At 38.2% G+C, this 15,415-nt stretch overlaps 1 protein-coding gene across 9 annotated transcripts in view; it reads left to right on the forward strand.

Annotated features, from left to right (window-relative positions):
* The window catches only part of fam49a (family with sequence similarity 49 member A), a 210,735-nt gene that overhangs the window by 189,584 nt on the left and 5,736 nt on the right, over positions 1-15,415 (forward strand). For 3 of the 9 annotated variants that reach the window (XM_078213100.1, XM_078213101.1, XM_078213102.1), the window contains 9 exons: positions 2,255-2,333; positions 6,516-6,637; positions 7,215-7,320; positions 7,956-8,092; positions 8,189-8,266; positions 8,362-8,478; positions 10,568-10,647; positions 12,186-12,312; positions 15,123-15,193. In XM_078213100.1, coding sequence (XP_078069226.1) covers positions 2,264-2,333; positions 6,516-6,637; positions 7,215-7,320; positions 7,956-8,092; positions 8,189-8,266; positions 8,362-8,478; positions 10,568-10,647; positions 12,186-12,312; positions 15,123-15,193 — 908 coding nt within the window. In that variant the 5' untranslated portion in view covers positions 2,255-2,263. Of the gene's footprint in view, positions 1-2,254; positions 2,334-2,545; positions 2,626-6,515; positions 6,638-7,214; positions 7,321-7,955; positions 8,093-8,188; positions 8,267-8,361; positions 8,479-10,567; positions 10,648-12,185; positions 12,313-15,122; positions 15,194-15,415 lie in introns of all 9 variants that reach the window. The other 6 variants (XM_078213099.1, XM_078213097.1, XM_078213104.1 and 3 more) reach the window with 3 other exon arrangements.

Consider the following 15,415-nt stretch of genomic DNA (forward strand, 5'->3'; position numbering starts at 1 on the left):
ACTGGGCAGGGAATTCCACAGATTCACAACCCTTTGTGTGAAGAAGTTCCTCCTCAACTCAGTCCTAAATCTGCTTCCCCTTATTTTGAGGCTATGCCTCCTAGTTCTTGTTTCACCCGCCAGTGGAAACAACTTCCCTGCTTCTATCTTATCTATTACTTTCATAATCTTATATGTTTCTATAAGATCTTCCCTCATTCTTCTGAATGCCAATGAGTATAGCCCCAGTCCACTCAGTCTCTCATAAGCAAACCCTCTCAACTCCGGAATCAACCTAGTGAATCTCCTTTGCACCCCCTTCAGTGCCAGTATATCCTTTCTCAAGTAAGGAGACCAAAACCGTACACAGTACTCCAGGTGCGATCTCACCAGCGCCTTATACAGCTGCAACATAACCTCGCTGTTTTTAAACTCCATCCCTCCCGCAATGAAGGACAAAATTCCATTTGCCTTCTTAATTACCTGCTGCACTGCAAACCAACTCCTTCTGATTCTTGCACAAGGACACCCAGGTCCCTCTGCGCAGCAGCATGCTGCAATTTTTTACCATTTAAATAATAGTCCATTTTGCTGTTATTCCTACCAAAATGGATGACTCCACATTTACTCCATCTGCCAGACCCTTGCCCACTCACTTAAACTATCTATATCCCTCTGAGACTTTCAGTGTACTCTGCACACTTTGCTCTGCCACTCATCTTAGTGTCATCTGCGAATTTTGACACACTACACTTGGTCGCCAACTCCAAATCATCTATGTAAATCGTAAACAATTGCGGTCCCAACACTGATCGCTGAGGCACACCACTAGTCACTGATCGCCAACCAGAAAAACGCCCATTTACCCCCATTCTTTGCTTTCTGTTAGTTTTCCAATCCTCTATCCATGCTAATACATTAATGCCAAAAATCCTCAGCCATTCTGGATAGACCACATGCAGCAGTTTCTTGTATGTTTATTTTATTATTTGTATTGTTGTTACAAGTAGACTCACATTAACACTGCAATGAAGTTACTGTGAAAATCCCCTCGTCGCCACATTCCGGCGCCTGTCCGGGTATACTGAGGGAGAATTTAGCATGGCCAATGCACCTAACCAGCATGTCTTCCAGGTTATGGGAGGAAATCTGAGCACCCGGAGGAAACCCATGCAGACACAGGGAGAATGTGCAGACTCCACACAGACAGTGACCCAAGCCGGGATTCAAACCTGGGTCCCTGGTACTGTGAAGCATCAGTGTTAACCATTGTGTCACCATGCCAGGATAAAGGGTTTTCAGCACCTTTGTCCAAAAGGTGTTCAGACTTAAAACTAAGCTTTGTTTCTCCCTGCTTATTGCAGGATAGATTTGTGATGAAGGTAACCATTTTACAAATGTACGCAAAATTGTTTGCAAACTTGAAGCATAGCTGGAGTAATTATAATGAATTGGAGTCACTGAATATCTGTAGCATGAATTTATAAACAATAATTTACTTAAGATCAAGCTGCTATTTTCAGTCAATTTCTTGATCTATGTGGTGAGGTGGGTTTTTTACTCAGAGAGTGGTTGGGGTGTGGAATGGACTGCCTGCAGGGATAGTGGAGTCAGAAACTTTAGGAACATTTAAGAAGCTATTGGATAAGCACATGGAGTACTTAGGGATGATAGGGAGGAAATAGCTTGATCTGGGTTTCAGACAAAGCTCGGCACAACATCGTGGGCCAAAGGGCCTGTTCTGTGCTGTACTATTCTATGTTCTATTACCCGTAACTTGATTTCCTTCACTCTCAATAATCACTGCATCATTGTTTCCCTACCAATGCCAACTGATGAAGGCGCAGTGCTCCAAATAAACCTATTGACCTTTAACCTGGTGTTGTGAGACTTCTTACTGTGCCCACCCTAGTCCAACGTTGGCATCTCCACGTCATATCCTTCAGATTATACTCTGACTTTTTTCTTCTCAGCAATTTTGTTTTGTTTTAAAACATGGCTTGCTATAATCTGTATATTCAACAAAATGATCTTGATCAGTATAATTGTTTGTTTTTAAACATGTGATAAATATAGAAACTGTTTAAATTGTGTACCATAAGCTCTCTGTGGGAAGCTACTAGTATGAAGTAGTTTTTGTATGAAGGGTGTTCGACATTAAAAGTTTTAACTGTATAATTATGCTTTGACTTTTAAATTTAAATTTAATTCACAGCCTATTAAATGTTCTACATTATTTAATGTTTATTTAAACTATGTGTTCCATTTTAATCAGGTTGCTGGGATGGGTAATCTGCTTAAGGTCCTAACCAGGGAGATTGAAAACTATCCACATTTTTTCCTGGATTTTGAAAGTAAGTTGTACTGCCGGGCAACAATGGACTCGTAAGCCTAAGCTTCAGCTGTTTTAAATCAAACCCTTCACACAAAATGTGGTTGAAGAAGAAACTACTTCTGGAAATAATTCACTTCTCCCAGCAGAGCAAAGTTGATGGCATATTTCCCCTTAAAAGTCTTTAATATTCACCACATAGTGCATCTTTCTCTTCCCTTTCTTCTCTTTCAGGAGCCAAATGGGGAATCTTCTAAAAGTTCTCACTTGCACAGAGTTTGATCAAGGGCCAAATTTTTTTCTTGACTTTGAAAGTGAGAATAGACTCTTGCTTGGCTTTTACCACAAAACCTCTCTGCATGTGCCTGTAGCATAGAAGACATTGGGGTGTGAAAGGAACTAGAATGGTTTGGACATCTACAAAACTGCACCTTCCCTAAACCTGTTCTCATTTTTGGCGCTTGCTTCACAATTACTCGACACTCCAACCAAGGACAATAATATAACTTCTAATATAAAAGGAGCTCAAATCACAAAGTTTAGTGAAGGTGCTATTGTGGTTATAGTCATTTGGATTGGAACTGAATCTGACTCTGTTTTATGAAAACTACCAAATTAAAGACTTGGCACTTGGACTGTATGAAACTAAAAATTCCTTCCATTAAAATTAAAAATATTCACTCCATTGATTGGGCATGTGATTTTAAATTTTTATGGCTTTCATCTCATTAAACAGCTTGCTACTTGTTAGGTCCTATAGTAAATCAAAATGTTATCATTTGTCCATGATCCATTTTATTGTTTGATTCAAAGAAAGGTGTGCTTAATTATCTGTGATTTTGTGAAATTTTGAACATTTTAAATTAGTATGAGGAATTATATGTGGAAAAGTATGTAGTCTCAAGTTACTTTGCCTCACAAATTGGATAATGGTTTGTTGATGAACATCAGACAGGTTTTTAAGGTCATAGAAGTAGTGATAGTCACATTTTGTTCCTTGCATGCCCCTTGGATGATGTTTGGATGACACTATGCAATGCATGATTTTTCAACTGGAATTTCTAATTATTTAACTTGGGTTGACTTAGGATATGCTCTTAAAAAAACAAGTCAAATATCTAATATCAGTGTGGAAAAATGTGCTCAGCGGTGAGGCTTGCCATATGGAATTGCAGTTCTTCACTTACTATTGTATAATTCATCTAATTATTTTAGGGATTTCACTGAAGCTTCATGCAAATTTTAGATGTGTAATGTGCAGTCTCTAATCACCCAATAAATATACACTTAAATTTAATTCTGCTATTTATTTGCAAGAGGTTTGAATATAAAATGTAGATGTCTATCAATTTTTCCATTCTGATTATGTATTATATATTTCTGCATGATTTAAATAAATTGGTATACTACAGTATACGGTGATACCTCGCAGAAATGACTCATCACAGCCTATGTGGCTTGATATAATGTAGAGGGTTCCTCTTCTATTTTGATAGGGCAATGTGCTGCTCAGGAATATAGATATACGTACTGGAATCTAACTGCCTTGTGCTAATCCAGTAAACTTCTCAGATTTTGGAGCACCTTGTCCTATTTTGTGCAGAAATTATATTTGCACATATCAAGTGCTTATTCACTTGTAAGCCACACCCATTGGAGTATTGATGCACTTTATTCCTCTCACAAAAATTCCAGTACAAAGATCTATTTCTTTCAATGTTTGAAAAGCTGATTTTTTTAAACATCAAATCCTTACATTGTTTCATATAGCATTTGTTCAAACTGAATAAAAGAAAGTGCCATTGGAATGGCCTGGTGAGTCCTCCTGCATGCTGTTTAGCACATTGCAAATTCCATTCAAACCTCATTAATTTAGCTTTTATGACATAAAGTTGATAAGAAGGTGTATAGACATGTATTTAAATGCATGCCGAGTTGCAATGCTGGCAGATCTTTAAGGATTGGGCTACTTCTTGAACTCAAGTTTAAAAATAAACAAAATAAAAATGAATAAATCAGTGCAACATTGAATACTTTGCAGGAAGCTTGATAATCTTCTGTAGATTAATTGCAATTTACTGGTGAAGTTGCTGTTTTTTGTCTGCCTAGTTAAATCTGAAGGGTACAGTTTCAGAGAAATTGGTTTCCAGGGCAGGTCAAAGGAGCAGAAGGAAAAAATAAAATGGTGGGTTTGATGGTGATTCTGAGTCACACATGGAGTAGGTGTCACACAGGCTGTGTCCAAGGAGTGGCTGGGGAAGTGGGTGGCTTGAGATTAGAGAAAGGGAAAGTTTGCAAGAGAGGCATTTTGCATCAGTCACTTTGTAATGTTATCTTGTGCTCGTAGATAAAATTGACAGGAACTGACTTGGTAGCTGCACTATTTTTTGTGACATGTAATTGATTACAGTTCCCTGTTTATTGAATCTGGAAGGATAGGTAGCTACATTAATAAGGCAGAAAAAATTAATGATTGGTGATATTAGGCAGATAAAATGACTAGTAAAAAAGTTGAAAATTACAGACAGGCACAAAACATTTGAATGGGGCTTTTTAAAATTGATTAAAACTAACCATTTTATGTTACATGATTAAGTTACTACTCTATTTATATTCAGTTATCACCACATACTGTACTCTATTGGAATCTGCAGGCAGCTTAAATTTGAGATGGCATCCAACATATTTCCTGATTACTTCCCTCATGCCAAATATTGCTTGTGCTCTGCAACATTTTCCCCTTTTAACATGTAAAAAGAGGCAGCTTTCATGGGGGGGCGGGAAGAGTCATCTTAGCTATTTCAAGTGGCTTGGTAATGCATATTGATAGTAACTAATTCTGATGATTTAGCATTGATTTCTAACTTTCCACAAGGGTGGTAAAACTGAAAGGATTGTTCAAACATGGGTTGTAGCTGCACGGAAACCTATGTCTGCAGGCTTGATTATCCTGCTCTCCCAAATTAGGTGGGCATGGGTAGGGGAAAATATGATTCTAAGTGCCTCATATGGTACGAATTATTTTGTGGTAATGAACACCGCTGGTATTCCTTTCCACTGGTGTGAGTTGTCAATCTTGGGATTAAAATAATTAGCACTGCTCATTATCTCCTTACCTTTGATAATGTTTCAAATGAAATATTACTGAAACTGCCCTGAGTATATGTGGTAAATAATGACCAAAGAGCTGCAATTAAATCCAACGTCAAATTTTAATTGGAAAAATCTCTAACTTACATTAACTGGTTAGTTCCACACAACCATACATGGTTACCTTTTGTAACAAGATTTCACAGTAAATTTCAGGCTTGTATACAACACAAGGCACTCCATTTGAACATTCTGCTGAATTCATTCCAGTAAAAATATAATTAGTATAATAATTTCTGGCACACATCACCTTGTTGCCTAACTCTGATGCAAGAATGTATACTTTAATGATTTAAAGTTTTATTATTACTCGATGAATTGAATTAAAAACTTTTAACACTGGTCACTGAGAGGAAAAAGGCATTTTGTGAAAACTTAATGGAAATAATGAAGAGAAGTGCCTACTGACAGCTACACACCTTTGTTTGAACAAAAGTCCTACCATCCAGTTCAGTAGTCCAGACCCCAGAGACAAAAATTGGATTGATTTGATATATATGGATAGGAAAAATGAAATATCTTGGTCCCTACTGACATTGGTATCAGTAACGAGTCTAAATTCTAATTAGTTCAAATTCATATGAGGTAACGTTGATCTACCTAATATCATTGAAACTAATACTTTGCATTAAAATAAAAGCAAAATACTGCAGATGCTGGAATCTGAAACAAAAACAGAAAATGCTGGAAAAACTCAGCAGGTCTGGCAGCATCTGTGGAGAGAGAAAATAGAGTTAATGTTTTCAGTCCGCATGACCCTTTTTCAGAGAATAATAATTTGCATTACCTGAATCTCCTCATTTACTGAAAGGTCCAAACAGACAGATTTGCATTTTACTTTATCTAAATATACATGATGTGAATATTTAAAATTAGGTAGCAGCTATATTATGCTCTTTTACTAAACCCACGCTGCATTTAACAGCATTTAATTCAAAAATCACCAAGGCATTCTTGTTGGAATCTGAGTGAATCTTACTCTTTATAGTGTGAAATTAAACATTTAAGATAACTTATTTAATTTGATGATCCAAAACTTCTCATTTTTGTGTAGATGCACAACCCACAGATGGAGAGCGGGAGATTTGGAACCAGGTGAATGCTGTGCTGCAGGATTCTGAAAGCATTCTAACTGAGCTTCAGGCTTACAAAGGGGCTGGACAAGAGATAAGAGATGTATGCCAGCAATGTTCATTCATATACAAGTGTCGATTAACTTTTAGCATGATAGTGCAGAGTGTTGATTTATTTTGATTTCTGTAAAGATTAGTTATAGCATTCTACATTTAAATATGGAACATCTATAGAAAGTTATAGAACAAACTGGCTTTTTATCTGACTGTTTTTCAGAAGCTATGCAGCCTGTTTAAACATACTGATCTCATAGTATGAAACATCTAAAGTACTATGGCTCCATCTGTCCACATAAATGTGATTAGAATTATTTATCAATGTTGTATATCTTGGGAAAATGTTCAAGTACTTTTCAAGTACCTGAAAAAAGCATCACCATTTTAATGTATAGTCTACTTTTTTATAATGAACTAATGTTCTATTGTGGGAATAAAATAACAACATTGCTCAGGTTTTCAACTTAAGAAGAACTAATATTGACATTAAGGACAATAAACATTCTATCAAATGGCATTGTCACATGGCAATTCAAGGTACACATCATATAAAGTGATGCCACAAATTATTAATAGCCAAAAATTTAAAGTGTAATGTTGTGCAATGTAACTTCTCACACCAGGCAATCCAAAACCCCGGTGATGGTCAGCTTCAGGACAGAGCGTGGAGTTCAGTGTGTCCATTGGTTGGGAGGCTTAAGAGATTCTATGAATTCTCTATAAGATTGGGTAAGCTTTTGAATTTTCCATATTTTTTTGTCTCTATACCAGATAGGGAAGAGAAGCTCAACGACACTTACCTTATTTATCTGATGCTACTTGTCACACTTAATTTCCAGAGTTGCATCCGATGGGGCACACGTCATCCAATGCAGCCCTGTAAACCAAACTAAGTAACAACGCTGCCATTAGATAGTTCAGAACTTCCCTAGAAGATTGGTTTTCTGGGTGATAGCAGTGGCAAAGGTAAACGGCTGACACCAGTAACACTTGTGGGCTTTCCATCTTGAGTCTTCAGGCAAATCTCTCAGTACACCACATAAATGAACATTAGCTTTTTTATTGGTAGTCTATGCAAGCATTGTTCCTGAAATCGGGGCAGGTCCTAACCAAATTCACAGTTAGGTTGCACTAAGATTCACATCTACAGCTGCTTTAAAATCGTATTGCTACCTTGAGACCACAACTAGTCTCATGTCTACGCAGTTGCTTTTGTTACTGCTACATCTGCTTAAACTGGAGCTTTGAATAGCCTGGTTTCCTAATCATGGCAATTGCTGAAACTCATTATAATTGCTTAATTTTAGTTCATGGTTAGAAAATGCAAACTCCTTTCACAACTGATTATTATATTCTCAACATAGAAAAAGCATTACAAAGTCTTTTGGAGTCTTTGACCTATCCACCGTACACACCAACTCAACATCTGGAACGTGAGCAAGCTCTAGCCAAACAATTTGCAGAAATTCTGCATTTTACTCTCCGCTTTGATGAACTTAAGGTTAGAAATGCATGATGTCTGATTTTTTAAAAATTTATTTTACAGAAATGCAAAAATAATGGTAAATTATAACACCCTTTTGTTTTCTTGTCCTAGATGAAAAATCCAGCCATCCAGAATGACTTTAGTTATTACAGACGGACAATTAGTCGTAACAGGATTAACAATATGCATGTGAGTAGAGTATTTTATAGGCCAAGATGTAATTAGTGAAATAGGTTTACATGTCTTGGAACTTAATCCATGCTCTTTTTATTCTGATTGAGCAGCTAGATGCTGAGAATGAAGTAAACAATGAAATGGCCAACAGAATGTCCTTATTTTATGCAGAAGCGACGCCAATGCTAAAAACGTTAAGTGATGCGACAACCAAATTTGTATCAGAGGTATGTACCTAGATCAGTTACTGGACTAATTTATAAGTTAGTAATAATTGCTTTATCCTGGCGGAATTATTTTGCAAATCTAGTGGAGTGATGCAAACTAGATCATGTATATCTATGGCAGTCAGTTTAGTTTTGGCATGGAGGCAACTGAGGGTTCCATTTAGGAAGTGACACCAGAGGATATTTGATCTACAATAAGGTGAATAATGCTCATCTGAGCATTAACTGTACTTCTGCAGTTGTAGAAAAAGGAGTTTGCTATTGGACTATATCCACAAGAACTATGCAACTATTATGAATATCTCACAACATTGAGGCACCGTACCTCCAGGTGGCATGCTAGATTGCTGCACCAGGGATTGGTTGAATGAAAGTTCATGATTTGTGTGTTAGGACAACAAAAAAAAAAGCAAGATAATTCTCAGAAAGAGGAATAACAAGTGAATTAGCGGATGAGCTATTTTAAGTTACTCTTGGGAACTTTTTATGATTTAGAAAATCACTCACCAAGGAAATATTACAGGGGATGAGGGAACCTCAATAGGAGAGATAAATAAATGTGTTTATAGTGTAATTTACTTCCCAAAATATGTATTTAGAAATAAATACAAATCCAATTAGTCAATGTTCGTTGTTCGTCGATTCAAGGATGACTTCTACCAAGGGGTTGCAGGTTTCTGCCATTGGTCATCTTACGAGTGAACAGACTGATTTTTAACCCACACATCTGTAGGTACATGGGGCAGGATGTTCCACAATGCACAGCGATGCTGATGGAATTTCTCTAGAACTCCTTTTATCACTGATGCACAGTCCAGATCTCACTGCAGTGTAGAGGGTAGTGATGATAACTGCTCTCCACACTAGAACTTCTGTTGACTTGTGGAGGTCTTAGTTGTCAAACATTCACTGACATTGTTGTAGAAGGCTGTGCTGACACAGCTGATTGATGTTGGATCTCCCTACCAATAGTGGCCTTTTGACTGATAGCTGCCAAGGTTTGAAAAGTGTTCAATTTATTCCAGAGTGTCTTCTTCAACAAATATGGGAGATGGACTATTCGGCTGAGCAGGTCAGGATTGATATGAGCTTTGTTTTGGCAACAATCAAGGACAGGCTGTTTCTTGTATTCAGAATTGAAGAGATCGAGAGTAACTTGCAAATCTGGTGGAGTGGACAGTGATACTGCAGGTTTAAGCAAACTGTAGATCATATATGTCTATGGCAGTCCGTACAGTTTTGGCATGGAGGCAACTGAGGTTAAGAGTTTTCCATTTAGCAGGCATTTAATACTGTGACCAGAGGGCAGTTGATCTTTGATGAGGTGAATAGTCAGGTAAATTATAATGTATATAGGGGCCATTACAGTGGCAGAGTGGTTAGGACTACTGCCTCACAGCATCTGGGACCCAGATTAAATTCCGGCCTTGGGTGACTGTGTGGAGTTTGCATGTTGCCCCTGTGTCTGCGTGGGTTTCATCCGGATGCTCCGGTTTCCTACCACAGTCCAAAGATGGGCAGATTAAATTGATTGATTATGATCAATGCGCGTGGGGTTATGGGGATAGGGCAGGGAAGTGGGCGTAGGTCGCGTGCTCTTTCGGAAGGTCGGTGCAGATTCAATGGGCCAAGTGACCAACTTCTGCATTGTAGGGATTCTCTTGATTACACAGCCTTGCTAGACCCCAGTCTGGATTTTGAATCCCGGCCACTGATGTGAACTCCCACTATAAAAATAGAAGCTTTTCTATTTTATATAATTTCCTAATCTGCAAATTTTGGAAATCAAGCTGAAATTTAACAAAGAGTCTTAGCCAGAGCTGTTCAACATGTGCTCAGGAACCAGACTCAGAAAATCTGTCACCCAAAATGGAAAGTAATCAGAATGGTGACTATCTATAATGATTCAGTCTGACTGGAAGTAATTGAGAGCTAAGTGTCTTGAATGTCAGTAGTTGTTAAATAAAGTAACAAGGAAAGCTGAGTTTCACAACGGTCAGTGAATGCTTCTGTTAATATTGCGCAACATTCAGGACTGTAGGTGGATTCTTGTATTTTAAATTGCAATTGTTTATTTTTATGTTCTTAGAACAAGACTCTACCGATAGAAAATACAACTGATTGTTTAAGTACAATGGCTAGCGTATGCAAAGTCATGCTGGAAACACCGTAAGTATGATCAGAAGTAGAAAGTATTTTATATTTTCAAATTATTGTGACATCTCTGTTTATTAGACTTGAGATCATGTTATACAGACTGCTTCTGGCTTCTCTAAAAGAGAATCTATATAAATAGTAGAGCAGCTATGGCAGATATTTTGTACATTGCCTGCAGATTGTCTCATATGAGTCGAAATGGAATGTGGGTGTTTCCCGCTTTACGAAGCATATTATGTGGCGTGATGACATTGGACGCTGTTCCTGATGTCATCATGCCAGTCTCAAATAATACCACACGTGGGCATGTCAAAGAGCCAAGAACCCACCCACCCGCTTTATTTAAATATCAATTTAAATGCCTGCTGGGGCAATTAACAACCACTCTGACTGAAATAATATGGCCAGGAGGCGAGATCCTCCTCGTCCATATTGCACACCATCTCCGCCTCCTCCTGCCATGCACGAATCTACCTCCTCTTCCCACCGCTCGGAATGAGCTGCTCATGTTTCCCCTTGACTACATGGAGGAGTGCGCAAGAGCAGCCTCGCTGAACTTAGGTGCAGCATTGCCTCTTCTGGAGTGCCTTTCCCCATGTTCTGATGGTGCAGACATCTATGCACGGAAATATAAAATTAATGGACAACTACTAAATGTCTAAAGCTGGTAGACTTGCTCATTTATTACATTTTGGGTAACAGTGGGGCTTCACGTGTCCGGCAGACCAAAGCACTAATTAAAGTTGACTCACCTGGATAGAATACAAAATCCACAGTTCCTTTTGTAGAAAACGTTTGCTCTAATATCATACAAAGAGTCACCTAACACTGACCCGTGCCAGGAGGCCCTTTAAAGGACTGGCTGTGTCTTGGTTGCGGGTCACGACCTCCAGCCTCAGACCAAACATCCCGCCCTCCAGCTCCTATTGTGTGGGATGAACGTCTGTAACCCACCTTTGCCACTAATTGGCAGCAATTGGCGTATCATCAGGCGCATGTTTACGGTGGAAGTTAGAAGGCCGCCGACTTCCAGGTGCAGAACCCACTGTCGGCACAGGACTATGCATGTCAGGGGTTGAATAACAGCGAGATGTACAAACAATTAGTCTAACCTTTTTTGACTTTTTTGTATATTCAAAGAGTACTAATAGCATTTGCGCTCTGGAATTGTGCTGAAACTGTGTTGCAGTGAATTGTAGAAAAGCAGTCTATTATAATGATCCAGAAGCAAAAAATGTAGCAACATGTACCTTAAAGTGCCAGTTAGAAAATCTATACATGAAGCACACTATGATTTTTTTTTTAATGACCTAAGATGCTAAATATGTGCAGATGTGTGTTTCTTTCCTTCACTGGTTGACAGCGAGTTTTTTTAAAATTAGCTAAGCAACATTATCATGAAAACTGAAGAAATTTTAAATGTCTCATGTGTGATTCATAAGTAACCCACTTTTCTTGGTAACAATAGAGAAATATTGTAAAGCAGTTAATTATTCAATATTGTAAACATTATTTTCAAGTTGGAGTTTATTCTTTTTTCTTTTAACTAGGGAGTACAAGAGCAGATTCACCAATGATGAAACCCTACTGTTCTGTATGAGAGTGATGGTCGGTGTCATCATACTTTACGATCATGTACACCCTGTGGGAGCATTTGCAAAAACATCAAAAATTGATGTAAGGAAATATGTATGGGAGAAAATAAGCATCATTATAGTACAAGAATGAGAAACAAGGTGGTTGTGTTTTATTGGGTCTTAAAATAAATGATGCTTGTAAAATGTGAAATCCCAAAATCTAATTTTCATTGTTGATATTTATTGACACCAGTTACACCTTTGCTTTCATTTATGCAATTGGAAAATGCTGCCTTGAATCCTGTCAAGCTCCATGTCCCCAACAATTACTGATCGGTTCTGATGGCAATACAAACATATGAAATAGGAGCAGAAGTAGGCCATTCGGCCCCTCGAGCCTACTCTGCCATTCAGTAAGATCATGGCTGAGCTGTTTGTGTTTCTAATTCTACATTCACATCTACCCCTGATAACCTTTGAATCCCTTGCCTAACAAAAATCTATATCTATCCAATGACCCTGCCTCCATCGCCTTCTGAGGCAGAGTTCCAAAGTCGCACAATCTTCTAAGACAAAAATGTTTCCTAATTTTAGTCCTAAAAAGGCACCCCCTAATTTTAAAACAGTGTCCCTAATTCTGAACTCACCCACAAGAGGAAACATCATTCCCATGTCCACCTTGTCAAGACCATTCATGATCTTGTATACTTAATCATTCTTTTAAACTCCAGTAGAAACAAGCCCAAACTGTCCAACCTATCCTCAGGGTGGCACAGTGGTCAGCACTGCTGCCTCACAGCACCAGGGACCCGGGTTCAATTCCAGCCCTAGGTGACTGTGTGTGTGGAGTTTGTACGTTCTCCCCATGTCTGCATGGATTTCCTCCAGGCGCTCCAGATTCCTCCCAGAGTCTAAAGATGTGCAGGTTTGATGGATTGCCGCTTGGTGTCCCAAGATGTTAGGAGGATTAGGTTCGGAGAATAAGCAGAGTAAATCCATGGAGTTACAGGAATAGGGCAGGAGTTTGGGTTAGATGGGCCTGGGTAAGAGAGTCAAATGGCCTCCTTCTTCACTGTCAGGATCCTATAAGACAACCCGCTCATCCCAGGTATCAATCTAGTAAACCATCACTGAACTGTCACCAATATGTATATATCCTTCCTTGAATAGGGAAACCAAAACTGCACATAATATTTGCGACGCGGTGTCACCATTGTCCAGTTATCTCACCAATGCCCTGTATAACTGAAGGATAACATTCTTACTACTTTGTTCAATTCCTCTCATAATAAAGAATATCATTCCATTAGCCTTCTTAATTACTTGTTGTACTGCATATTAACTTTTTGTGACATGTGCACTAGAACACCGAGCCAATCATATCGACCTTATGCATTCTCTATATCCATGATCATTCCCATTGGTTCTCCCCAAACTAGAAATAGCCAGGTTCCTTCATTGATCTCTTTTTGTATTTCTTAAGAAAAACAGATAAATCCATTGATGACATTTTGGAAATTTTCTCACTTGGTTACATTAGTCGGGAGTTCTGGGCAGGACTCACTGCGGGCAGGAAGGAAAATTTGAAGAAGCAGCCAAATGCTCACTGATCTTGGGCAGGAGTCTCTGGTCCCTTGTCCAATTTCCACATAGCCAACTCTGATAGACATTGCAATCTTTACTACCAACTTGAGATTGAATACAAAACAAACAAGGAGTATCCAAGTGGCGAGTGGATAGAAGATTTTTTTCCCTCCAATTTTGGCACTTTACAATTTTGGTTCTGTTTTGTGTAGTTGAGAAATGTAGTTTGCTTCTGTCAATCCTCACATCATATTAATTTTATATCACTTCTGTTTAATTATATGAAGGTGGAGGGCTTTAATTGGGGTTTCACTTGCACATTCGTAAAGAGACACTCATGGAAACTGGGAGTGGTTGAGTTAGGTATATATGTGTAATATTTCACTCCAAATAATATTAACTACCCTTCACCAACTGGCTTTCTGGACTCTTAACACATTGGACAACCATATCAAATAACTGGATTCCAATTTGTGAGTGAGTTGGAGGTGCAAGTACTTTGTAGACAGGGATAGCCTGTTGCCAGGCTGATGTTACCAATCAGTTACCAGTTCCACCTATTTGCTGCTTGATGTTCAACTTCTAAATCAACATAAGAACAGACAGCATTTTAACAGTGTTTGCATTAAGCATCAGTGTGAGTGGATCGAAAAATAATGTCCTGAAAAGGAGAGCTAGTCAGATGTAAAAGCACCAACTTCTATCTATAAAGTAATGTCATTGGTACACTCTACAAAAGGAAATATAATTTAAATAGGAAAGAGGAGGAAAAACAGGAATCTGGAAAAAATAAAGATTGAATTTTTTAAAGCAAATGTACCTGGGCCCTCTTCTTATAAGGTGTTTCAGTAGTATTGCTCACCGTATCTTGCTAATGTACCAGAGAGATACATTTAGTTAGTGTCAGGCAGCATGCAATACAACAATACAGCATTTATATCAATACATTTTTGATCTTACACATTCTATGTAATTGTGTTGATTTGTCAACTCATTTGATAAATTTACAGTAAAGGCTATTTACGGAAATTCAGATCGTTAAATGGAAATCCAGATCATTATCAGGAAATGGGTGATTCCCATTGGAGATTGAGATTAATTTTGAGCTTCATGGGATTGCATTTTAATGGGATTCTAATGGAGTATATTTGATTTGAAATAAAATCTTTGAAAAGATGGATTGTTTAAAACCTTCCAGCATATTAAAGACCACAACTGGGCATTACATTAAAACACTTGCAGCCTAAAGAGATGATAGTTTAATACTTCACCAAAGAAATATATTAAATGTCAGTATTACTTAATGTTGCTTCTGTTGAATCTCAGATGAAAGGATGCATAAAAGTTTTGAAAGAGCAGCCACCAAACAATGTGGAGGGTCTTCTGAATGCACTCAGGTAAGATCTATTTTTTTTCCTAACTGATTAGAAAATGTATGATTGTTATGTCTTATTGGCCTAAATCTTCTGATCTCTGGATAGTCTGAGACTGGGCATATGAGTGAGACACACAAAATAACCCTGTGGAAGTCCTGACGTGCTGACCTCCATCGGAAATAACTGGGATGAGCAATTCTCCTAATCCGCCGGACCCTCCATGAATATCTCCACTCTGAGTTA

The sequence above is a fragment of the Mustelus asterias genome, chromosome 5 (assembly GCF_964213995.1).
Source record: "Mustelus asterias chromosome 5, sMusAst1.hap1.1, whole genome shotgun sequence".
Taxonomy (NCBI): Eukaryota; Metazoa; Chordata; class Chondrichthyes; order Carcharhiniformes; family Triakidae; genus Mustelus; species Mustelus asterias.